This window comes from Pseudonaja textilis, chromosome 3 (genome assembly GCF_049901715.1).
Source record: "Pseudonaja textilis isolate UNSWEBS1 chromosome 3, rPseTex1.2, whole genome shotgun sequence".
NCBI lineage: Eukaryota > Metazoa > Chordata > Lepidosauria > Squamata > Elapidae > Pseudonaja > Pseudonaja textilis.
This window is the reverse complement of record NC_141992.1, coordinates 52,202,506-52,228,934: the sequence shown is the minus strand read 5'-3', so window position 1 is coordinate 52,228,934 and position 26,429 is coordinate 52,202,506. Positions and strand designations below refer to the sequence as shown.

At 38.6% G+C, this 26,429-nt stretch overlaps 2 protein-coding genes and 1 long non-coding RNA gene across 6 annotated transcripts in view; 2 read left to right on the top strand and 1 right to left on the bottom strand.

Moving 5' to 3' along the window:
* Positions 1-13,062, top strand: part of PSMA5 (proteasome 20S subunit alpha 5) — a 30,627-nt gene extending 17,565 nt beyond the window's left edge. For both annotated transcript variants that reach the window (XM_087929695.1, XM_026716886.2), the window contains exons 3-9: positions 2,830-2,956; positions 3,731-3,798; positions 5,266-5,373; positions 5,473-5,531; positions 9,830-9,932; positions 10,670-10,756; positions 12,791-13,062. In XM_087929695.1, coding sequence (XP_087785821.1) covers positions 2,908-2,956; positions 3,731-3,798; positions 5,266-5,373; positions 5,473-5,531; positions 9,830-9,932; positions 10,670-10,756; positions 12,791-12,868 — 552 coding nt within the window. In that variant the 5' untranslated portion in view covers positions 2,830-2,907 and the 3' untranslated portion in view covers positions 12,869-13,062. The remainder of the gene's footprint in view (positions 1-2,829; positions 2,957-3,730; positions 3,799-5,265; positions 5,374-5,472; positions 5,532-9,829; positions 9,933-10,669; positions 10,757-12,790) is intronic.
* On the bottom strand, positions 1,996-26,243 carry LOC113446970 (uncharacterized). Of its 2 annotated transcripts, none has more exons than XR_015742839.1 (3): positions 26,128-26,243; positions 20,448-20,578; positions 1,996-2,231 (listed from the first exon to the last, which is right to left on the bottom strand). It is a non-coding gene; the product is annotated as an uncharacterized LOC113446970 (long non-coding RNA). The 2 variants fall into 2 exon arrangements; XR_015742838.1 differs by having other exon boundaries at positions 25,494-26,136.
* Positions 26,165-26,429, top strand: part of SORT1 (sortilin 1) — a 47,311-nt gene continuing 47,046 nt past the window's right edge. For both annotated transcript variants that reach the window (XM_026718147.2, XM_087929694.1), the window contains exon 1: positions 26,165-26,429. In XM_026718147.2, coding sequence (XP_026573932.1) covers positions 26,229-26,429 — 201 coding nt within the window. In that variant the 5' untranslated portion in view covers positions 26,165-26,228.

Sequence of the window (26,429 nt, the reverse complement as noted above, 5' to 3'; positions counted from 1 at the left end):
TCTATAATAAGTCTGAACATGGTGTGGTTGTTGAAAGAAACAGAAAATCCATTTCCCAATTCAATTATGTAGCATGATTTTAGTAAGCAATTTAGTATGCAGCAACTGGAACATCAAGTTATGTTGCATTGAGAACCACAACTGTTGTAGTGATTACAATGCGGACTAGAATTAGTGTGATACAGGTTCATGTTGCTACTAAACCATGGAGGTTCACTGTGTGGCTTTGGCCCAAACAGTTTTACCACGTTGCATTATACCAGGGGTGTCAAACTCAAGGCCCGTGGGTCAGATCTTGACTGTGGGGCCCTTAAATCCGGTCCGCGGAGCTGGCCTGGAAATATCAAGGGACCGGAGTGCGCTGCCTCTCGTGGCTAAAACGGGCCGCATGCAGGGGTTCTGTGCCTCGTTTTCGCCGTCCACGTGGCCTTTTTTCGGCTGGCAGAGTGCTACAGGAGGCCATGGAGGGTGAAAATGAGGTGCAGGGAGGCTATGTGCAGAACCCCCACACACCCCATTTTGGCCAGCAGGGTGCTGCAGGAGGCATCCATTACACCCTTCCCCGGGCCCTATTGTTGAAGTCGAGAACATTCACAACGGAATACCTGAATACCTGTGGTTATTTTTGGCATGGTGACAGCGCTATTATTTTGCATTGAATATAATTAAATTCATCTTTCCTTATTCTGAACCTTCACAGTGGCACATGAATAATTAGTAGACTTAATCTATAAGCATTCCATTAGACTTTCCCAAAAGCTTCTCCTATTTTAATAGAACAAATGTAGCAGATTGAAGAGTGAGGATGTTTTGGAACCACTTGAAAAATACTGATGGATTAGCAGGAAAGTTATCATGTCCTGATATACATTTTTGCCAGGAAGCTTGGGTTGGAATAGAACCTGGCCATGCACAATGTTTTCAGTTGGCTAGTCTGTCAACCAGAATTGTAGATCCCTATATATCTGTAAAAAGAGAGGAAAAAAGCAATTATTCTGCTGTTTATGTGCAACTCAGTATACTAAGCATTGAGTCATCAGTGTCTACAACTTTCATTAACAAAGATATGTAGGTAATTCCTTGTTAGAGCTGTATGTCTCTCTGAATAATTGATGGCAAACATGGTTGACATATAGACTATTCATAGCTAGTATGAATATCTTATTTGTCGTTTCAGAGTCATAATATCTAAACTAATGCATGCTATTTATTAATATTTTAAAATATGTTTATTTTTAAAAAGTTTGTATCTGCTGTAGGGCCTTTTTCAGAGCCAAGCCAGATCCTTTTTGTTTGAAAGATAATTGAGTAACATCAAAAAATAATAGTTGCAAATTTCTACAAGCAAATTACCCTGCTATGAGAAGAGGCATGATATATTTTGTACAACATGATCTTGGGGATTTCTTGAATGAGATGGAGCTGATCTAATCATATAAGGGCTTGACATTACTTATTGTACGTGTTAAAAAAGAATTGATATACCCGATCACAGAATGGGACAACTCAGTGCGGCCATTTCAGTGCAGCCGGCTCACCATTGCCAAGTTGTCTTTGCCAACTCTGCCACTACATTGTTGCAGGACAACTCCACACGGGCCAACTCGCCGCGAGGACAATTTGCTGCACTTGGGTGTTTGGGTGAGTGAGCAGGTGTGCAGAGTGGCAGCAGCGGCCGGGGGCATCCCATTTTCACACACCCTGCCACTGCTGGCATTGTTGCTGCCAAGCTTCAAGTTGAAGAGGCCCAAGATGTTGGCAGCAGTGGGTGGGACAGGTGGGGAAAATGGGGCATCCCATTTTCTCATCTGCCATCACTTCAGCAAGCTCCTAGAACTCGGTATGGCAGAGGTGGGGTGTGTGAAAATGGAACGCACCCAGGTGCTGCCCGCCCAGCACACCACCAAACGCCCTGAACACCACCACTGCTGAACAGGCTGAACTCTGAACAGCCCAGAGATCAGTATGGTAGAAGAGGTGGTAGTGTGCGTGAAAATGGGATGTCCCAGTTGCTGACACTGCTTTGCCCTCTCCCCACTTGCCTTTTCTCCTGGCTGACCCTCCAGTGGGAAGCCACCGCTCTACCTACCTGTCTACTCGCTCACCTGGCTCTTCCTCCAGCCACCGTGGCAAATTGTCCCTGCAGCAAGTTGGCTGTGTGAAGTTCTTCTGCAGTGACTTGGTAATAAGTTGGCAGAGATGACTTGGTGAGTTGGCCATTCTGAGTTATCCTAGACCCCCCAGATCAATTGGTGTAGTTAGTGCAGTTTGTCAAATGTTACATATTGACTTAAGATGAGAGACTAGTAACAGTGAATGAATCATAAAAAGTTCTTCTCCCTCATCCTCATTCCATGATAATCAATGATGGTCCAATTATTAGGACCCCTGCAGTTTAAGGACAAAACGTTGACTATTGATTTAAATGTTTCCTTTCCAAAACTGCCCTTCTTATTTTATATAAATATAATGTTGGGAGAAATGAGAGGGTTTTGCCATTATTTGCCACAACGTATCTTTATTGCACAATACGTCCTTATAGAAACAGACTTAAGAACTTCTTACGAACTTACGGTCAAGATTCAAAATATAGCAAGTTCACACATGACATATCTGTTTAAATGAAAATATGTTTTAAATTTTCCCTTTCATGTTTGCATTCTGGGTTTTGGTTGCACCCAGCATACATCCTATTGTTTAATACTCTTCTGAAATTCTGCATCTGACTATCATAGACTGTATGTGCTGAGTATTTCTTAGATTGTATGTATAAAGCAAATTAACAGTTCTTTAAAAAGGTTTAAAATGGTTTATTATTATTTCTGTTAGCTTGGTTCCACAGCAATTGGAATCCAGACATCAGAAGGAGTTTGTCTGGCTGTGGAGAAGAGGATTACTTCCCCACTTATGGAGCCAAGCAGTATTGAGAAAATTGTAGAAATTGATTCTCATATAGGTAAGAATAAAAGCTAATTCTTAAGAAAATTCTGCAGTGTAATTGCAATATGGATATGATTAAAATCCTTTATTTGGTGATCTTCTAATTCCTATAATATGAGCTTATATGTAGACTTCCTTTGGTGTGAAATTAACATTTATTAGTAATGATCATTGGGTTTCTGAGTTCAAAATCAGCACGATATAGAATCAGACGTAGAAATCAGAAGCAACTTGCTACTATATGACCACTCTAATAAAAGTTTGTCTCCAAATATAGAAATTGGAGAGCTGGGAATTGCAATGTGTGCTCTTGATCTCCAGCCAATTCCTCTGTTGGAAGCTCATTGATTGACCTCTAATGTTAATCTGTCCTCTGTACATGAAGCCATTTTTTAATATAATCACATACAAACCTCTGATGAGAACTGGAGCTAGAGTTCATTTATATCTACCTTTCTCTGTGTTTAATATTAATGTTAACTATTTTAATATAGCCATGAACAATGGTATTGTCTAATAAAGTTAATTAATAAATAAGTATAACTGACAAACATTGTAAGGTTATCTGTACCTATGTTACTTGACCTGCTTTCTTCCACGTGCAAGTGCATGAACTTGGTTTATGGCACACTTGAATTTCAACTTCTACAATTTTTTAAGAGTATCAATATGCATGTGGATGGATGATTAAAACACATTGTTTATTTGAATGTTCATGAGTCAATCTTTGGGTCTCACAGGAATCAGTGTTGAAGCTGGTACTTTTTAATATGTATCTCCCCTTTTTCAGGTTGTGCGATGAGTGGCTTGATAGCTGATGCAAAGACATTAATTGACAAAGCAAGAGTTGAGACACAGGTAAAACTCAAATACTGTTCTTTGTGCACCTTGCTTTTTTCCTCCCACATTTTTTAAATTAGTTATTAGTTATTCACTCAGACTTAAAACAAACATGGCAGCAGAACTGCAGAAAAGAATTACAAATTAAATTTTATGTGAAAACAATATACAAAATTCAAGATAGATGTCAGTATTCCAGCAAGCGCCCTAATTAAATCACGATTCTCGAGCCAAACTTCAAAAATCTTCAAAGGATTTATTAGAGGCGACATACTGGCACTGCCCTGTATGAAGCCAACTCTGGCATACCTAATTTACAGTCACCTGTGACCCTGTCTTCTCCCCCCCCCCCCCACCCCCCGAGTGTCTCATAAACCAATTTCTCCAATGGAGCATGATCATGTGCTGGGTGTCATCATTCATGTTCTCCAATTAAATATATTCACCGGGCAAAAGTTCTGCTATTTTAGTTACAATCTTTTAAAGATAAGAGTTGGAATGTACTTTCACTTTCAAACTGCTGTACTGCTCTTCCAGATTTCCTCCCCCACCCCTTTTTTTATTTTATTTTATGGCAACTACTAAAACAGGCATAGGAATGTTTTATGAGTTGACGTTGGATATGAAAAGGTGAAAATAAGATTCCATGACTGTACATCCCTCTTTTTTGTCACTAATTATTTACAATTACATGAATATTAGAAGAAACTCTGATGTCAGAACATGCTCTACTATCACGGCTTTAGGATGGCTTTCTGAGTTTGACAACATTTTAATAGCCTTATTTCTCTTTTAAAATTCTCTATCCAATAAAAAAAAATCATAGGGAATAGGTACATTTTAGGGCATAAGTAAAACTGTTTTCCAAATAATTAGTCTTTAACTTCATAATTGTCAGGACTCTGCTTGCTATGGATGTGTTGTTAAATTGAAAATGTGTTTCAGTGAATGATTTCCATAATCTTTGCAAGTTAATATTCTTGATTCTTGGTTCAAGGAACTCCCTCAAATCACACTTAACAGAACATAAATCATTTTTCTATGAGTGGTTTCTGCACAGATGGCAAAATATTTAAGCTACTCAACTATGGAATATTGATTTTGTGATTGTGAAATTAGCTTCCTTTCATGTAATAAATTACAGTCTGCATAGGAACTGCTCATGGTAGAATGCTTCCCATGTGGTTGGAAGCATTTAAAAGAACTTTAACTAAGCTTGAATAGAAAATATGGACAGTGTTATTCATAGCACTTATCTATTCTAAAAGGAATAACAAATTAGCATGAATCATTAAAATCTTGCCCTTTATTGTGCGTTCTTCAGACCACATTGCAGCTGGTTTGCATGGTAGGTAATCTTTTGTGCATTTCTTCTTATGGTTGTAATTTTGGCTTAAGTTTATTGGGATGCAAATTGTATATATGTTGAAGAAGGAATGTAACTTTTATGAAAAGAGATATAGATTTCTCTTTTTACCATCTCAGAATCACTGGTTTACATACAATGAAATCATGACTGTGGAAAGTGTGACACAAGCTGTGTCCAACTTAGCGTTACAGTTTGGAGAAGAAGACGCTGATCCAGGTGCAATGGTATGTATGTCAATTATTTGTTAAATGTCCATCATTGACAATTGTATTCTTCAGTTACTAGGTCATTAAATTCCTGATCCTTCTATGATTTCATTCTAGTCAAGGCCATTTGGTGTGGCATTACTCTTTGGAGGAGTCGATGAAAAAGGACCTCAACTGTAAGTTGGGTTTTGTTTCTTCACTCTCGTTGTTTATGTGTTTAAATCCAGACTATCTATCACCGCTGAATTAGAAGATAGAATACCATAGAGTTTTACATAATCAACTGACAGAACAATCAACCAATGGAACACCTTGCTTTCAGAAGTTGTAGGTGTTTCATCACTAGAAACCTTCAAGAAGAGACTGTCAGAAATGGTATAGGGCTGTGCTGGCAAACCTATGCCACGTGTGCCAGAAGTGGCATGCAGAGCCATCTCTGGGCGTGCCAGCCATCGCCTGTTGCTCTTTCAGGTTCCGGTGCGCACATGTGCACTGGCTAGCTGGTTGCGCGCCTGGGAGCACCGGAAACCGGAAGAGTAGCTCCCTAGAGTGCATGCACACGCTGGCTTGTTGGTCTTCACATGCGCATGCGCATTAGAAACTGGAAGACCAGATGGCCAGTGCACATGCAGGGATGGGAAGTTAAGCTTCCGGTTTCTGGTGCTCCCAAACGCATGCATCGGGGAGCTGCCCTTTTGGTTTCCAGCACATACGTGCGCTCCCATTTTGGCACTCGGGGCCGAAAAGATTAGCCACCTCTGGTATAGGGTCTCCTGCTTGAGCAGGAGGTTGCATTAGATGACCTACAAGGTACCTTCCAACTCTGTTATTCTATTCTAAACTAGAAATCAAGGAGAATGTCAGTAGATGGAAGACTGGATTGGGTGTATGGATTGTATGAATTAACATACAATCTTTTAGAAACTACTAAACTCTTACGCTAGTATCTATCTCCACTATTAAAGATACACTGCTCAAAAAAATAAAGGGGACACAAAAATAAGATATCCTAGGTCTGAATGAATGAAATATTCTTATTAAATACTTTGTTCATTACATAGTTGAAAGTGCTGACAACAAAATCACACAAAAATTATCAATGGAAATCAAATTTAGCAACCCCTGGAGATCTGGATTTGGAGTTATGCTCAAAATTAAAGTGAAAAAAACACTACAGGCTGATCCAACTTTGATGTAATGTCCTTAAAACAAGTCAAAATGAGGCTCAGTAGTGCGTGTGGCCTCCACGTGCCTGTATGACCTCCCTACAACACCTGGGCATGCTCCTGATGAGGTGGCAGATGGTCTCCTGAGGGATCTCCTCCCACACCTGGACTAAAGCATCCCCCAACTCGTGGACAGTCTGTGGTGCAACGTGGCATTGGTGGATGGAGCAAGACATGATGTCCCAGATGTGCTCAATTGGATTCAGGTCTGAGGAACGGGCGGGCCAGTCCATAGCATCAATGCCTTCATCTTGCAGGAACTGCTAACACACTCCAGCCACATGAGGTCTAGCATTGTCGTGTATTAGGAGGAACCCAGGGCCAACCGCACCAGCATATGGTCTCACAAGGGGTCTGAGGATCTCATCTCAGTACCTAATGGCAGTCAGGCTACCTCTGGCAAGCACATGGAGGGCTGTGCGGCCCCCTAAAGAAATGCCACACCATTACTGACCCACTGCCAAACCGGTCATGCTGGAGGATGTTTCAGGCAGCAGAACGTTCTCCATGGCTTCTCCAGACCCTGTCATGTCTGTCACATGTGCTCAGTGTGAACGTGCTTTCATCAGTGAAGAGCACAGGGCGCCAGTGGCGAATTTGCCAATCTTGGTGTTCTCTGGCAAATGCCAAACATCCTGCACGGTGTTGAGCTGTAAGCCCAAACCTCACCTGTGGACGTCGGGCCCTCATACCACCCTCATGGAGTCTGTTTCTGACCGTTTGAGCAACCACATGCACATTTGTGGCCCGCTGGAGGTCCTTTTGCAGGGCTCTGTCAGTGCTCCTCCTGTCCTTGCACAAAGATGGAGGTAGCGGTCCTGATGCTGGGTTGTTGCCCTCCTACGGCCTCCTCCACGTCTCCTGATGTACTGGCCTGCCTCCTGGTAGCACCTCCATGCTCTGGACACTACGCTGACAGACACAGCAAACCTTCTTGCCACAACTCGCATTGATGTGCCATCCTGGATGAGCTGCACTACCTGAGCCACTTGTGTGGGCTGTAGACTCCGTTTCATGCTACGACTAGAGTGAAAGCACCACCAGCATTCAAAAGTGACCAAACCATCATCCAGAAAGCATAGAAACTGAGAAGTGGTCTGTGGTCACCACCTGCAGAACCATTCCTTTATTGGGGATGTCTTGCTAACTGCCTATGCTTTCCACCTGTTGTCTATTCTATTTGCACAACAGCATGTGAAATTGATTGTCAATCAGTGTTGCTGCCTAAGTGGACAGTTTGATTTCACAGAAGTGTGATTGACTTGGAGTTACATAGTGTTGTTTAAGTGTTCCCTTTATTTTTTTGAGCAGTGTACAAAGATTCTGGCCAAAAAGCAAAGCTGTTTTGAGGTCTATACATTTTCACAGTGAAAGCTATATTAATAATTATAATCCAAAGATTTTTCAATGTTTGCAAGGACACATAGGTGTAAAAATATGATAAATTTGATTTTCACATGAGGACACAAACACCTTGTATCTATCATTAAGGTTGAAAAACAAGAAATTCAATGGTTCTTCTAGTAGATACATGCTCAAAAGCAGTTTGAATGGCACTTTATACAGAATATGACTTCGGTATGAGTATAAAATCTCTGATAATGCAAAATTCAATGAAAATAAAGAGGAGTAAGTTTCCATTATTTTTATTGGGTGTTTTCAGAAGAACTGGCAGACTCCAAGGTAATCTAATATCTGTGATCTTCTGAGGCATTCCTTAGATAGTGTTTAAGACAGTCTAGTCCTTGTAACTAGAAACACTTCAGAGTTCCAAGCACATTTTAAAGGGGAAAGTTGTCCTAAATTTTATAGTGGAAGCAGCTCAGTTATGAGTGCAAGAAAGGCTTGAAAATGAGGAAGGGAATTGCCATTTCCAAAATGAGGTAGGAAAAAATAATCCTAAATTGCAAAACAACATTAAACTTATGTCTGCAGATTTTTTTAAATAATTGTAATCATTAACCAGCAAATCTCACGTATACAAACAAAATACGTTTGATGGACAGCATACTCTAGATGGTGTACATTGCATTTTAATAAACTCAGATTTTCTTTCATCTTTAGGCTGTCTTTTTTTCCTCTCTTCAATTTCCTTTTCAGTAATTGAATACATTCATGATAAGAGGAAGTGATAGAGTTGACACGAACTATTTAACAACAAAATGTTCTTTATTAAAATAATCATATGAGAAATGGTACTTATCACCATTAAGATATATTTTAAAGAACATGAACTGTTCTAGTTTGTAGAATAGTTTATCAGTTGCTGAAATTTATTAAATGGCTGCAACAAAATAAGGTAATTTATTTCAATTCTGAACCATCTCCAAATATTTTTTTTTTTACCATCGTATTTCTATAATGAGGACTGTTATGACCGTAGAGATTTTGGTTCACACAATTATATTACTGCCTTATTCTCTTAATTTAATGTGCTTGTGGACCAATGATTGAGCTGCTAGATAAATATTCAGCAACCTGATTTTCAATAGATAACTGATAAAATCATAGTTTTTAGAATTATGGGTGTATAAGTAATTGCAAGAACTGAAATCCTAAAGAAAGATTCAAAAATCTGAAAACTGCGAAAAATAGCAAGGAGATTAAATTCATAGGACTCTTCCAGAAGAAGGAAAGGGCAGTGATACTTATTTTCACTATATGCTTGGTTAAAGGGGGTGGGGGGGGATTTGCTATATAAAAGTGTAAAACTAATTTCTGCAGCGTAATCTTAGCCATTTTAATAAATGAAAGAGCAAATCTTGACTTCAATCTTTTTTTTAAGAAAACAAGTAGAAATTGATTTGATTTGATTGAGTGTGAGAGAAAGAGGGACAGACTAGAATTTAATACAGGTGATTTTTTTGTGGCTATTAAAAGAACAAAAACCATCCTAAAGTTTATTTGAATCCAAAGTGTCCTTTTTTATTGAAGGCGTTTCTTCTCATCTGGCTGTGTATATGATGCTTTCTTGGCAGGTTCTCCTTTAAAAGAAAGCCAAGCCAGGCAAATCCTATTCACCATGCAATGTTTTCTGGCTCTAAGCCATGTAGTAAAACTGTGGCTATCCCTACTACTTCCCCAAATTTGTTGGATGTAATCATTTGATTAAATATGCACATATGTACTTACACACAATCTTTTCCCTAGTCAAATATAACTCAGAATAAAACTGCAGACTTTATAAGTGATCTGCATGGCACTTGATGGTTTGTTCATTTTCATATCTTTTTTATTTATGCATGTAGATTTCATATGGATCCTTCTGGGACTTTTGTACAGTGTGATGCAAGAGCAATTGGATCAGCTTCAGAAGGTGCACAAAGCTCACTGCAGGAGATTTATCATAAGGTGAAAGTCCATTTTATTTGGCCTTACTCTTTATTGTAGCTTTTTGACGAAAGCAGGGAGATAAAGAAAATAAGTGTGACTTTTATTGTAGCAGTATCCACAAAATCCTGTTGTTTGATTTCTTTTAAAATAGCTGTAAGTTTAATTGTTCTAGACTCACCTGGATTATCTTCTCATCAATGTATTTTGAGCAATTTAAAAAGTGTCATTACCTATGGCATTTTGAATATTTTCAACTTATTTATAGGCTCCAGCTGGTTTTGGATCTGAGAAGTTCACAGGAGTAGAACCTTTTATAGAAATACCATGAAAAGAAATGTTGAGATGTTTTAAATTAAATCTGCTTTCTTGACTAATAAGTCAAATTAATAATTTAATTTCATGCCTAAACAAGAGCTTATATTGTCCTTAAATAAATATATGTTAATTATAATATGTCAATGACTGAAACCTGCAGTTCTCAGCCCTAAGAATATTTTCACAAAGATGAACTGCATCCAATTGTAGCAACAGATTTCTATGATTACTTTTCCATTGAATAATTTAGATTTATGTACATTCAGTTTAGACTAGCATGTGGAGTAAGAACACTGTCCAGTCAGTTTTATGCATGTCATTCTATATAATGGCTTACTTTAGCATTTGTTTAATTTAAGAAAATTATCCAGTTAATGTGATAATTACAGCCACTTGGTGCCTATCTTACCAACCTTAAGTTTCATGATTTCTCTTTACAGTCAATGACACTGAAAGAGGCAATTAAGTCGTCCCTTATAATTCTAAAACAAGTTATGGAAGAAAAGCTGAATGCAACTAACATTGAGGTATATTAATCCATTTATTAAAGGTTTTCCATCAATGTCTATGTTATGTGAATTTCAGCACAGATACCTTAGATTTGCTATGGATTGTATATTACTGGTATGTCCCAATTATTTTGGGGTAAAATTATAGGAGTTAAGTTGCACATTTGGCTCTGATGTTTCAGGGTTGATATTCCCGAGATTAGAGTGTTGAGATCTTTGTAATGAAATAGTGATCCATATACTTCTTAACATCTGCATAGCAATGGGAAAGATTCTTTACTGCCATAGTAGCAAATATTAATGTAATGTGAATAGATTGAGCCCTTAAAATCTTAAAAACTAACACTAGTGGACTCAAGTTCCATCTAACTCAATGTTCTACTAACTAGACAATTAGATAGGAATGTGGACAGCTACCTAACTTAAAAACATAAAACGTTCTGTTCTCCTACAGCTGGAATTCACAGATGTATTGCTTTGATATCAGAAATGCCATATAATTGTTTTTGATGATTTAAGGTTGAGGTTATCCAAATATAGCCAGGGTGAGAAACTCAGGAGCTAGAATATATCGAAGGCTTGGAACAGAATCTAGTGACTTTATGTGATCTTTTAAAAAAGCACATCAGATCTAATTCAAACTTGGATAGTAGGTCAGTAGGAAGTGCCAGGGCTGATGGTTAAATTGGGAAGTCAATCTTCCCAAAGAATATATTGGAAAATCACTTTAATAAAGCTGCCAAGTAGTTTTATTGCAGTGCTTTTTAGGAAATTGAATGTATGTATTGTTGAATGCAGCCACTGAGGGTAGCCTTAAGACTAACAGAAATTGTTAAGTGAATTGTATAAAGGTATCAGGAACTCACTAAAGCAGAGGAAGTTAAGAACTAAAATGTTGGATTTACGTTGCATAGCATAAGGTTTACATAATGGTCTCTCTCCAAAACAGGAATGTGTGTTTTAATATAACACAACAGATGGAATATTTGGGCTATAGGGGATTCCTACTGGTGGATTCTTGCTAGGCACCCAAATCTTCTCAGTAGTATACCTTCTACCACCTCCACTCCCCCATTATCTGTATATTGGCTTGTTTCTTGCCATGACGATCTTTAAACATTAGATTACCAATGCATTCTCATCAACCTGCTGCTCAGTCCGTGGTCTGCTAGTTCTTTCTCTTCCCTCAGTCACTAATGCTGACATTGATGCATGCATTTTCAAAAGATAAATAAAACATACACACACACACTGCACTGACACCCCTCCACATACACTCCCAATCTACCCAGCATATTTTCTTTCCTCCCTCTTGCCTTTTCTCAGTCAGTACACTATTATAGCGTCAAGGCCTGTTCCATACCAAGATGGCCTCAGCAGTAAAGAACAATCTCCCAGTGCAATTTATTTCACTAGCCTGGTGCTTCCCAATCTTCCCAGTGCCTTCCCTCCCTCGTCTTATATCAGCTGATGATGATTGCATTGCCAAGGATACCCTTTAGCTCCCACTGTTACTTACCATTCAGTTCTTCCCAAAGGAACTGTATTTTGGTTACTTTCCACAACAAATGGGCCCTGTGCTTATTCCATATATATCATATGGAACCGTATATCTGAAACATGGATATTTTGGTTTATGCACAGACTGTCACAAATCAGCTTGTTTGGGGCAGCAAGAGCTTGTGCAGCGAATATACTGCTGCATAGCCCTACCTTCTGCGTTTTATGGAGCAAAACGAAACATGTATGGACCAGACTCAAGTTTTGATGGAGCAGTGTGGATAAAAATACTTGTTTAACCTAAAGGAGCTAAACTTAAGCAAAGGTGGTAGAGCTTTTGTAATTTCTTCTTTTCTCCAAAGAACTAGAGCATGCTAGAAATGACTTTGTTCTTAGAAATGTATTAGGACGGAAAGATCTACAAGCCAAAAGTGTTCAGACAGTCAAACAGTAGTATCTGTTTCATGGGCAGTAATCAATCTTCTGTATGTCAAGGGCTGCTACTTTCTAATGTGAATAAGTATTTATAGCTTGCCTTTGCTGTCCTTGCAGCTTGCAACAGTGCAACCAGGGAAGAAGTTCCACATGTACACAAAAGAAGAACTTGAAGATGTCATCAAAGATATTTGATGAGAGGAGGAACTCTCTCAGCTGCCTCATTCCCTGACCACAGCAAACTGAATTTTCAGTTGTTTTCCAGTGCCCGTAACTTTATTTCAGCAGCACGTATGCCTGCTCTTAAAGGCGCAAAGATTTTTTTACAGTTTCTGTACATAAAGATCTTCAACAAGAGGAAACTAGAATAAATCATTTTGTTATTCTTACGTCACTAATTCTTTGATAAAGTTCTGCGGTGGGAGGTGTGCTTAAAATTAGTAGTGTTAGGGTAGATGCATCTTCAAATGTTTTCTTCCTCATACACCAAATTTGGCTTTTTCAGGGATGCATACAAGAGGATGGGAATGCAGGTAGTCCTTGACTGACAACAGTTCATTTAGTGATCATTCAACTTTGAATGTAACCTGAAAAAAAAGTGACTTATGACCGTTTTTCACGGCTACAGCCTTTGTAACATCCCCATGGTCATGTGATCAAAATTCAGAAGATTGGCAATTGGTTCATACATAAAGACCATTGCTGTGTCCCAAGGTCACTTGATCCCCTTTTGCGACCTTCTGACAAAGTCAATGGGAAAGCCAGATATACTTAATAATGGGGTTACTAACTTATTAACTGCAGTGATTCACTTAACAACTGTGGCAAGAAAGGTCGTAAATGAGACAAAACTCAAATGTCTCACAAAAGAAATTTTGGGCTCAATTGTCATATGTCAAGGACTACTTGTAATTGCCTCTCTCTTCCACACACAAATATATTTTCAGCACTTTCTTATTCGGTACAGATAGTCCTCGACTTACAAGTTTATTTAGTGACCATTTGAAATTACAATGGCACAGAAAAAAAGTGACATAATGACAGTTTTTCACACTTACAACCATTGCAGCATCCCCATGGTCACGGAATCAACATTCAGACGCTTGGCCACTGACTCATATTTATGATGGTTGCAAGGTCATGTGATCGATCACCTTTTTTATCCTGACAAGCAGTCAGTGGAGAAAGCCAGATTCATTTAATAACTCTGTTACTAACTTAACAATTGCAGTGACTCACTCAACAATTGTGGCAAGAAAGGTTGTAAAATGGGGCAAAACTCGCTTAACAAAATGTCTCACTTAGCAATAGAAATTTTAGGCTCAATTGTGATAAGTCAAGGACTAACCGTATTTGATGTTTTAATAGGAGAAATCTTAAAGCCCCACCTGGTTGCAGGCTTTACTCTGTTTTTAAGTACAAAATGCACTTTGATCCTAGTCACAGGGTCCACATTGCTGGACTGAATAGAAATACAGTCATTGGGATTAAGGAGGCAGTTTGAGTTGAGCAATAAATCATTAAAAAAGAGAAAAAGGATCCCTCGGGACAATATTTCAGGCCTTTATGGTCTCCTTTTCAAACTGAAAGAATCCCTCAAAATTCAGCACAGCTTAAACCACTGTATGTACAGTTATAATTACTGTACATTACTTCCCTTAGTTATCCAACTGCTGGTATCTGGTGCCTTTCTAATATTACCAGTAGGCTAAACTTTCTTCCTTTTCTGGATGGCATGAGAGTAACCAAACTCCCAGACATGTGGCCTTCAAAAGTCATTCCTGGAGCTCCCATTTTTAGCCTTTTAAATTACCTAGCTCCCTCATGTGGAACATGAGATAAATCAGGCAGTATATTTAAGCAGATGAATCAGTTCTAATTACCTCCTTCACATGTAATGATTTGTAAATCAGTTATTTACAACAAAATAAACTCCCAAATAAAATATAGAGGAAAAATATGTTAAAAAAGAAAAAAAGATTGAATTTCTTAACAATTTTTCTCTCTGTATATATATTTAGGGGCGGATGTGTGGTATGGGGTGCGATGAGGGTTAGAAATAATGTATAGACTTTAGATGGGGTTTCGAAGTGATTGGCTTCCAGAAGTAACTTGGGGCAGCAGGGGAAGAAAGCTCCATTTGCATCTCTCCAGGCAAATGGACAGAAGGTACAATGGATTTATTGAATTTTATATTGCCACCTATTCACCCATGGCAAATTTGCACTGTTTCCAACCAAGCAGGTAGCAAGCAACAGAATCTGGCAGCATTGCAGATCAGTTGTGGTTGACTCAGCTGCTTGGCAGGGCAAGATTAAATCAAGGAGCACACCCATTACAGAAGTAGTGGATACAGAGGAACAGCTCTGTTCTCATCCTGGAATGGAGTAGAAACCAATCCACTCCGCGTAAAGAGATGGCAGTGGCTATGATAACCAGGCAGCGGGAGCCCTTGGTGTAATGAAGAACCTGGATATCCAATGGGTGACAACAATGAGAGTGGAAATAAGTTGGTATTCTTACAAGAGGATCTTACAAGAACCCTCTGGCTGCATCCTGACTGGCTACGTGTTGCGTTGGCCATTTTGATGCCCCCTCCCCCAATTTTTCCCCCTCAAACTGGATTGAAATTAGCCTTGTAGTTGGTAGACCAGAGCAGATTTCAAAAGATTTACTGGGGGTGGGGGAATTACATTGTGGATGTTGGTGCTATGAGAGGAGAGATCTGGACTGGTTAGGGGTTGGGGGAAGAGCTTGGTTTGGAGACTAGGCAAATGGTGGCTGGGTTTGTTCACCCTTAAGCCAGAGACACAGGAAGGAGAATATTGACTACTACTCTTGCCAGTATATGCTTTCTTCTTCCTGCTTGAAAATTGAGGTGGGGGAGGTGTGTGAGATTAGAGTGGATCGGAGGAGTAATCGGAGGAGTGAATGATGAGCATCAGATGTCTTGTCCAGGGTTTAGTCATTGAATGTTAAATAAAAGTGTCAGTATCTGGGCAGAGTTTATTTGCTGTATGTATTGATGGATGAGTCCCTTTGGCTTTGAATGAGGTCAAAGCGAGGGTGTGTGGGTGGAGGGAATAGAACGAGGATTGACATTTTTGAACTTCGTGTAGGAGAAGACTCTTGAGAATACAATGAACAAAAATCCCCAAATTTTCACTTGAGGAACCAATGACCAGGTTTAAAGTATTCTACTTCATACACATTGTACAAAGGTTTAGTTCTTTTGAGAAGGCTCTAACCTTGGAAAGGATGGAAGGAAAGAGAAGAAGGGGTTGACGGGGTAGATGAACTCATAGCTCACTTAAAGAGTTGACATCCATTTAATGGCACTTTATGTGCAGGAATTATTTCTCTTATTTCAGTTGTATTTACCTGGGAGGCACTTGCTATTAGTCACCCAAAGATCATATGGCTCTTATTTTGACTCCTTATGTTATACCTGCCTTTTTTTTTTTTAAATGAGCCTCCCTTAATGGTCATTTTTTATGTTCTGAGATTATTTAGAGAAGAAACATGATTACAACTATAGACTATTCACGCTCCTTCAGGGAAACTTCATTTTTCATATGTTTGGTGAACAAGATCTCTGAACTTATATCCTCACTTTGTATGCAAGGTATAAGGCCAAGAAAGGTAAGAATGGAACATAGGTGCATGCTACGAACTGCGCAAATCAAGGGGAAAGTAAGATATTGTGGGTTTCATGTATCATGTCCGTTGCTAGAACTCAGATTTGATTTTTAGGATAATGATCTAGATTCAGAAGATGAAAAGGTGATTCAGAGCATACCGAGACACATAGTATATAATGGCAACTCTTTAAAGCCCAGTAAAATTCAAGGTTAACTTAAGGAAGTGTTGACAGGTCTGGTGTATGTGCCCACATTGTACAGTACAAACCTTTTATTTTGCTGTGAAATACAAGAATGAAATAATAAACATTCTTGCCATATGTTGCCAATACAAACTGAAAAAGGTGTTTTTTAAAAAGGTGTGAACTCCTGAAGTGGAAACAGCTACTGAATGTTTACAATTGTATAGATCTGGAAACCTTATGTACCAAACAGAAGGAACAATTAATATTCTGTTCTCTGATGTGGAAAGTATCCCATGTGGAATGTGTCAAGGTTATATAACATTCTGGATGGACATGAAAGATGCTTTTATTGAAAGCCGAGTTGTCTTCACTGGCTGAGAATTACAGAGTGCTTCAAGGTGTCCAGTGAACATGCTAGTAAATGACAGCTGGTTACCCAGTTCTGTAATCTATATTTCTTCACTGAATTTAAGGTGACTGCTACTTTGGTAGTGAATGAGGATTTTAAGAGGAGATATATAATTATATATTAAGCATATTAATATTGATTTATATAAATATTTATTAATCATGTTCTGATGACATTGGACAAATTTTCTTTAGTGTTGATGAAAGGAACCAAAGGATTAGCCCATATTTGATAGTATGCACTGAATACTCAAAAAATATTTTAATTCTGCCAGATTTTCCTAAATATTTCTGTTTGACTTGGCTGTGATGGCAGGATGAGTGCTTGTGGCCAGCGGCCCTGAGAAGTTAACTTTTTGACTTGAAGGCATAGCCCAGGCAAATAACTTTTTTAAGGCAAAATATTTGAAGACTTCTGAAACTCTTCTGGCCAAATGATGGGTATAAAAGTTAACTTCGAACAAAATTATCCAATAGGGTTTTCACCTTATACTAAATACATCTTCCAGTATGAGGAGGGGAGGAAAATATATGAATCAGGTAAGCACATGAATAGCAACTCCAGTTCCCCAGATTGAGAACTTGGATTAACCAGTCCATAGTCAAATGAAAAGGGGATATTCTGTTGCTTGCAATTGCTCAGGCCTTAGTCACTTCCTGATTGGATTACAGGTAGTCCTCAACTTAACAATTATTTAGTGACTATTCAAAGTTGCAACAGCACTAGAAAAAGTGACTTATGATTGTTTTTTTTTCCACAATTATGACCATTACAGCATCCCCATGGTCATGTGATCAAAATTCAGATGCTTTACAATAGTTTTGATGATTGCATTTATGTCTTGGGATCACCTTTTGCAAACCTTCTGACGAGCAAGATCAACTGGAAAGCTAGATTCATTTAACAACGGAGTTATTAACAACTGCAGTGATTAACAATTGCAGGTAAGGTCATAAAATATGTAAGATAGCTTAACAGGATATGATGTCTCCAAATAGTTTTTGCTTTGCCCAATCACTCAGGTTACTCATATTCATTGATTTATATGACCCTGCTAGATCCTCCTAACTGGAATGTATCTGTTATTAAAATCATGAAGGAATCCTTGTGATTTTAGGGCTAAAGTCCTAAATGGATTTTCTATAGTGTGTGGAGGGGAATGGGTCAAACTTGATCTTACTGAGGGTCGCATCAGAGTTGTGTTTGACCTTGGGCGGGGGATGTGTAGCTGGGGTGGGCATGGCCAACTCGTCACTCATGTCAGGAGTGCCTGTAGTGGCTACCAAGCTCCATTTTCAGCTGCCACAGCCTTCTGCAACCCTCTGCCAGTGAAAACGGAGCTCTCCCAAAAGCATGCGGCTCTCCCGAGCTCCGTTTTCACTGGCAGAAGCATTGCAGGCCAGTCCTTCACCATTTCCATAGCAGCCCTGCGGGTCAGATCTAAGTACCTCATGGGCCAGATCCAGCCCCGGGCCTTGAGTTTGACACCCCTGGTCAGTGGTGGAATTCAATTTTTTTTTATTACTGGTTCTGTGGGCATGGCTTGGTGGGCGTGGCAGAGGAAGGATACTATAAAATCTCCAGTCAGAGGTGGTATTTGCCGATTCTCAGAACTACTCAAAATTTCCACTACTGGTTCTCCAGAACTGGTCAGAACCTGCTGAATACCACCTTTGCCCCTGATCTATAGTAACCGGTTGCAGCTGTAGCAACTGAGCTTTGCTATTTGAGAGACTGGGGTTCTGCAATCATGAGCTCTCCCACAACTCTGAAGATTTGAACTAGCTGGGCCTCTTAGCATAAGGGTAAGAAACCTGTAGTATTCAAATCCCTGTTTTGTGGTGATTAGCATCCCCCTTCATTGCTCACTCCTACGATAACAGTTAAAGACCTCTTGAAAGTGAAGTTATCAAGGTTGAGAAAAAGATTTTATAAGCCAAGGGGTAAAAAGAAGAGGGATTTGTAGTGGAGATACCTCTGTTGCAAGGGAGATGTCCATTGGACGATGTAGATAGGCTTTTTCTAAGATATATGCTGTGAATGTGTTTGGGTAGAGAATAGCTTGCGAGTTATTGATGTGAAGTGGTGTTTTTCAACCCTGACATCTTAAAGTTGCCAAGGTTGAGAAACACTGCTTTAAAATATTAAGTCTGCTTTGGATAATTTATCTGTGTTCTAGGTCAGCAAATGATTAGATTAGTATTTTCCTTCTCTGTCTGGGATGGACTACATTACCTGAACTGAGTGTTACAAGTTACAACCACAGAGCAGTTACTGATGTTTCCAAAACAAAACAAAAAATTGAAATATATTTTTTCTATTAATTGATGCATGCCACCTCCTAGATTATTGTCCCACTTTCTCCTTAAATAAGGGTCAACAGGAAAGGAAAGGAAGACGCTATTCTTTTTTATGAAGTTATCCATCAAATGGTCAATATCAAAAGTTAGTTAAGTTTCACCGGCCTACCTTTTAAACTAATTTTAATTCAATATGTTGACTTCTTAAAAATCTGACTTCTTAAAAACAGTCCAGAAAAAGTAGAAGTTGCAGCATGAAATACAAATACAAGACTTTAGGCAGGATAAGATATTCCCCAAAGACTTCAAAATCTGGTTTGTTTAATTTTTTTCCCCCCAGCCATTTTAAAGCTTAAGGGCTGCATCAATGGCTGTTTGCTACCATCTGGTGGCATGTTGGTAAAATAGTTATTATAGTTATGCTGTATGCCCTCATCTAGAAATACTCAAACCTTCTAGGTACTGTGTTTGGTGTCCATTCAATAGGTCTGGGAATTACTTAAGGCCAGCTATCCATACAGTGAACATAGATATACCTGAAGCACAGACCACACGAAGGAGATCTTATCCAAGCAAAAAAAAAAAAGATAATTAAAATACATCTGCGCAAGTTTGGTCTAGTGACTAAGGCATCAGGCTGGAACCTAGAAGACTGAGTTCTAATCCTGCGTCAGGCATGAAGTCCACTGGGTGACCTTGGGCCAGTCACTTTCAGAGCTCTAGGAAGGAGGCAATGACAAACTACTTCTATAATCTTGCCATGAAAACTGCAGTGACTAGTCTGGACATCACCAAGGCTAAAACACTGATTGCAAGGCATTGCATGATTGCATTGAAAAAATAAAAAAAGCAAAATTATCTTTTAGTCTCTTATTCCTTAATACATTTAGACCAATAATCTGGGTACAGTAATTGCAGAACCAAGGAGGTTCTGATGATCAATTGGAACATGGTTGAAACTGTTTTAGGTATACAATTATGCTTTAGTGCTCTTAAACTTTGAATAAAAGTGGGCAACTTTTTGCCAGTCAAACATTATGTTACAAGGAGGATAAGATCTAATGCCATCCAAGTGATAACAGATGGAGTTTTAGAGAGCTGGAGGGTGGGGGGATACTCTTTAATTATGCATAGAAGAAACTAGGATGCTTCTACATTCTTTTAATGTAAAATTGGTAGGCTATTGAATGCCACTACTTAATATAATGAAAAATCCATGAAGGATATATTATTACTAACCTTTGGGAGCATGTTCCAAAACCTGGTGCTCTGGGATTACTTCCAGAAGTCAGTAGTTATAATAAATAGAAAAGTTGCCTGAGCTTTCTTGGAATTCTGGGAGTTGAAGTTCATATCCACCGAAAAACATCCTATTGGAGAATATTAATATAAAGCATAAGTTAAATAAGGAACCTGGGCAAAAAGGGACCTACGCTCCATTCTACAATGGGACTGTGTGTTTGGAAAATGCAGTAAAGGATGGGACTGGTTTTTCGAGAAAACAAAAAGTTTCCTTTTTTGCAAATAGTCCGTCCCCCGCTGCCACCCCTTTCTTGTTTTGCACAAAAAGAATCCTCCAGGCACTTAAGACAAAGGCTTTTTTATATTTTGCTTTAAGCACAGTTGTTAGTACCAGCTACAGTGTGACAGTCTCATGATTTCTCTAAAGGCCTTGTTTCGTACTTTAATTTATGAAGTAACTTTTGTTGATGGAAGTCACCCAAAATGTAAGATCTTTAGTAAGTAAGGTCTTAGTCCAGGAGATAGGAGAAATTAAATAAATATCTCCGTTATCTTAGCTTTAGGACTCAATAATCTTCTTTACTTCAAATACATTTTGTGCGAGGCTATGGTACTTCTTACGTTCTTCTGCCTGTTCACCATTTCAGGAACATTGGACTTTGTGATACTTCTTGTGGATCAAATTATGTATCCCATCAAATGCTTCGTGGTTCAATGAAATTGTTCTTTCTTTTTCTAACCCAATTACTAATTACTTAGCTGTTTCATTTATTACTCAGTAATAGGTATATTACTTCCTCTATCTGCTGGATCCATATTGTGCTAATATGTTCTAATAGAACAGAGATGTTTTTAAAAAAAGGATATGGGGCTTCTTTTTCACAGTTTATTTACTGAGCTGAATATTGGTCATCAAAGTAGATGATGAAATAATAGGATTTTACATTGCACTGCATTGTTCATTGAACTTTGTTCATTGAACAATTTGCTGGCTTAGCACATAAACATAAATTATGGTTTATGAGCTTCAGATTGTAATTTAATCAATAAAAAAGGTTTATAAACTTAGCATAACATAAAACATGCTAAGGCCAAAATAAATGAATGAACCTCGGCCATTATTTGTCAACTTTTCAATATTTTATTTCCTATAGAAATTTAAAGAGTGTTTAACTATATAAAAACAAATTAATGTCTCTTATTTTATTTATTTATTTATTATTTATTATTATTTTATTTATTTATTTTATTGGACATGCACATTTCATAATTCAAAAATTTTTTTCCCCTTGATTTCTGTTTTATACAAATAATTTCAATTTCAATCTGGCAGATGATCACTGCTTTAGTCAATGTTCATCTGGAACATGGCATGGAAAAATTAGAGTTTTGTTTACAAATTAATAGACAATATTACTGCATATATCATGAAAGGCATGAGCCAGGTTTGTTATATCAAATCGTCCTGGTTAATTAATTTCATCTTAAATCAAATATACAATTTGCAGTTGCAATACAAGAATCCAAGTTAATGTGCCTAGTGCAGCATTCTGTAATTTAGTGACCACCAGATATGTTGGAGTTTCATACTGCAACTTTCAAAATGCCCCCCCAACATAGTCAAATAATAATCCCAACACTTCTACAGAATGCCAACTGGGGAAAAATGCTTAAGGTTTATCGACTGCTACAAATTTGAATATTTGTAGGCTGTTTGCAAAGTTGATTTTTTAGGTATCTGTTGGCTTGCAATTCATTTGGCTTAATGTCCCAAGTGGAGCTCTACAGTAGATGGGAGTTATGAAAGTTGAAGTCCAAACTATTTAGAGGACACTAAGTTGCAGACATTTGCAACAAAGAACTGAACTCAGAGAGCAGCAAAGACCTCACAGGTCAAACCTGAGTCACAATATTAGTATTCTATTAGTAACACTAAGTTGTGTTTTTCTTTATTATTCTTGTTTATTAAAATACTATTTTTCGTGCTGTTAACCCTGTTGCTTTCTCTTCTGCATGATTCCTACTGTATACAAGATTGCTACAACTTGTGGTTCTTGTTGCATGACATTGTCTTTTTTTTCCCATGCTTTCCTGCCAAGTTTCATGTTGCAATTTCTCTATATGCTAGCTTAGTTTCCTGTTCACCTTTTCATGTACACGCACCTTACAGCATTGTTCCAAATACAAATAATCATACTCATAAATTCACTACTTACACACTAAACTGGCTATGTAATCATGGTCCTCTGTTATCTTTAAACAAATTGGCCACTTATGATTTTTGAACTGTCCTCATTTCAATTTTTGTCTCTGTTTGATTTTCTATCTTGCTAATTCACTAGGATCCTCAAGTTTGGTGTAAAAAATACAATAACATTTGGGCTGCACCTACGTTTTGCACATGAAGTATTCATTTGGGATGTAATATTCCCTTTTCCTTAAGAATGTTAATAAAGAATGATAAGCTCAGTACTCTTCAATATCTTCATAAACTATTAAATGATAGCTTAGGGAAACTCATTTGCAGATGACATCAAGCTGGCAGGAATAGCCAATACTCCAGATCAGTGGTACCTAATCTTTCTGGCACCAGGGACCAGTTTCATGGACATCAATTTTTTTCACAGACTTTTTTTTGGGGGTGGGGAGGAAGGTTTTGCATGCAACCTAGATCCCACGCAGGCAAGATGAAGCTTCATTTGCTTGCCTGTTGCTTGCATTGTCTGTTATGCGGCCCAGGGTTCTGGGATCCCTGCTCCAGATGATAGGCTCAAGATACAGAAGGATCTTGACAGATTTGAATACTGGGCCCTATTTAATAAAATGAAATTCAATGGTGAGAAAAGTAAGGTTATACATTTAGACAAGATAAAACAAATGAATAGGTATAGCTTGAGCATAGGGGTTGGACTAGAAGACCTCCAAAGTCCCTTCCAACTCCATTATTCTGTTATTAAGTTTCTTACTTGTCTTTTGTCAGTCTGAAGATTTATAATCTCTTCTGGTTTATAGCTTTGAGAATAGATTTTTATTTTGAATGAAACCTTAAATTTACCTATAGTATGAATGAGGTGAGAGCATGCATATTATTCCTTTTGTGCACTTCACTGTTCATTTTATGCAATTCTTTGGATTTCATCTATTGCTTTTTTTAAAAGAAAATACAGATTTACACAAGCCCACAATCTGTCACCTTACTAAATTTCTTAACTAGGTTTAGATCGTAAGAACGTGTATGTCAGAATTTAGCAATCCTATTGTGCTACAGGGCAGATACTGGCTTTTGTAGATCATTATGTAAGATGCAATTTAGCATTAATCATTAGAATAGGAAAATATTACTACATTAGGATGGTATTATCACACCTTTTTTTAGTATGAATTGGATCTTTTCAAATGACTGCTTATATTTTAATACCGTTCATTTTTATATGGTGTAGCACTTAGGGTTTTCTGTATGTCCTTCTTTGGATGAAAAAATATCAGTTTTTTAGGAAAAATATAAATACCAACTTGTTACTAATATCATAATTTCTGATCTACAGGGCATGCTTTTAAGGCAATGGGGTGTGCAGATCAGCCAATTAATTAATCACTCATTGATTTAGCATACTAATGATTCTCAATATTTTTCTTGCATGAAGAAAAAATAGTATTTATCCAGATCCTCATAGAAAATCTGTTTGCTTTTGTTGGGAATATAATAGTAACACTTAAAAAGACTGAATAAAGATTATCTGTTAAATTATCAGCAGGATCATGGATGATGGCAAGCTGCTTGTTGCATCTGATAGTCCTTAAAAACACAGGAAGTAATGTTTCAGACTGTAATTTCATATTCAAAATTAATGAAGACCTTTTGAGTAATTCATGCGAGATCAAGCAAAGAAGGAAATGAGACAGGAAGAGAAGAAAGGTGGCAACATTTGAAACTACATGTAAATTGTTTGTTGAGACAAATTACAGAGGTCTTTGCATTAATCTGTGACAATTGCTGCACATTCTAGATCACCCTTACCTTCTCTCTTGGTAAAAAAAAAAAAACCCAAAATTAATCAATTTGTCGACCTGAACTGAATGGGGACGTGTAGCAATCAAACTGAATGTAAAGTACTCCAAACAGCTTTATATAAAACTGGTATATACTGTGTTGATGTAAACTAGATTTTTTTAAGTTTCTGTTTCAATTATTTTTTTATATTACTATTCATTTTTTGTTATTTCCATAACCATTCCTTATTCCCAAAGTGCATGATACTCATTACGTGTACGTAATGAGTTGGTCCAAGGTGAGTTGAATATAACTCCTGGTGAATTCATAGACATGCCCACATACAAAAGTGGTTTATCACTGCCTTCTTCAGGGGTTCCACCCAACCACCCTGATTATTTGCATAGTTAAAGCAAATGTTTCTCAACCTCAGCAATTTTAAACTGCATGGATTTCAATACTCGGAATGCTAGCTGGAGAATGGGATAGGATCTCCTCCTTTTGAGCTGGAGGTTGGACTAGGATCCAAGGTCCCTTCCAACTCCATCATTCTGTTATTCTTATCCTGAATTATGGAAGTGGAAGTCCACAAACTTAAAGTTGCTGAGGTTGAGAAACACTCATTTAGAGCTTCCTGGAGGTGTCCCATCCACTACTTATCAGTACTACCCTGATTAATTTCTGCATGCACCATAGCTACCTCTTAATACAGGCCTTACAACCACAACTGAGCCCAAAATTTTTGTTGTTAAGTGACACACTTGTTAAGAGATTTTACCACCTTCCTTGCCACAGTTGTTAAGTGAATCACTGCAGTTAAGTGTTAAGTGAATCTGGCTTCCCTATTGATTTTGTCAGAGTCACAAAAGGTGATCACACGATCCCAGTACACTGCAACAGTCATAAATATCAGTCGATTGCCAAGGTCTGAATTCTGATCACATGACCCTGGGGATGCTGCAATGGTGTTAAATGTGAAGAATGGTCATAAGTCGCCTTTTCAGTGCTGTTGTAGCTTCGAGTTACACGAACTGTTGTAAGTCGAGGATTACCTGTAATCTTGTCATATGTTACATGATTCTCTAAAAATCTGCAGAAACAGCCGAGGAGCATTGGGCTGGACTAGAAGACCTCCAAGGTCCCTTCCAGGTCTAGTCTGATTCTGATTCCTATCGTGGACAGCTTTAAATCTCTCCTCCGCCAATGAGAAGAAAATGTTTGATAGGAAGGCGAAAGGATCCCGTCCTACCATTCGACCCGACGGCACAACAGTGAATGAAAGGCGGCTGCCCTTAAAAAAGTGGGGGACAGAAACAAAACTTGTCGGCTTCGCCTCCTAGCAACAGGAGTTAAAGCCTTCTCGTGAAGCCTTAAATTGCACGGAAAACCTGAAAGAAGAAAAGCTTTGCAGGAAATCAACCAATGAGCAAAGCGCTCTTCGAAGTGGGGTGATATTGACCGGCCGGATCATTTAAAGGGAGGAGGCTGGCAATAGGAATAGCCAATGGCCGCTGGTTGGTGGAATGAAGCGTCCACTGTGTCCAGATTGGCAGTTCAGCGAGCCGCTTAAAAAACAGAGGTGGGAGAGCTGCGCGAATGGGGGAAAAAAAAAGCTTCAGGAGAGGTTGGGCGACGGTTGAAAGTCGAGCAGATTGACGTGCGTGGCAGCCAATGGCTTTCGCGTACCTGTTTTGGCTCAGCCCAATGAGGCGTTCGTGGCTCTGGCGGCAGGTGAGCCAGTTCCCCGAAGGCGGACTGGAGTTTGGTGGTTGGGACCGCGGGTAGAGATGTTGCCGTCCTTGGTGCGCGCAGGGGTGTTTCTGCTGCTGCTCCTCCTGGCGGCTCCGCTGCACGGCCGAGAGATCCGGTTCGGGGCGAAGGCTCTGCGGGTCAGGCGGGGGTTACGCCGCGGAGCTGAGCCGGAGACTGGATGCGGCCCGCAAGACGAAGGGTTCGGCAAGGAGGTGCTTGGCAACAACACTCACAAG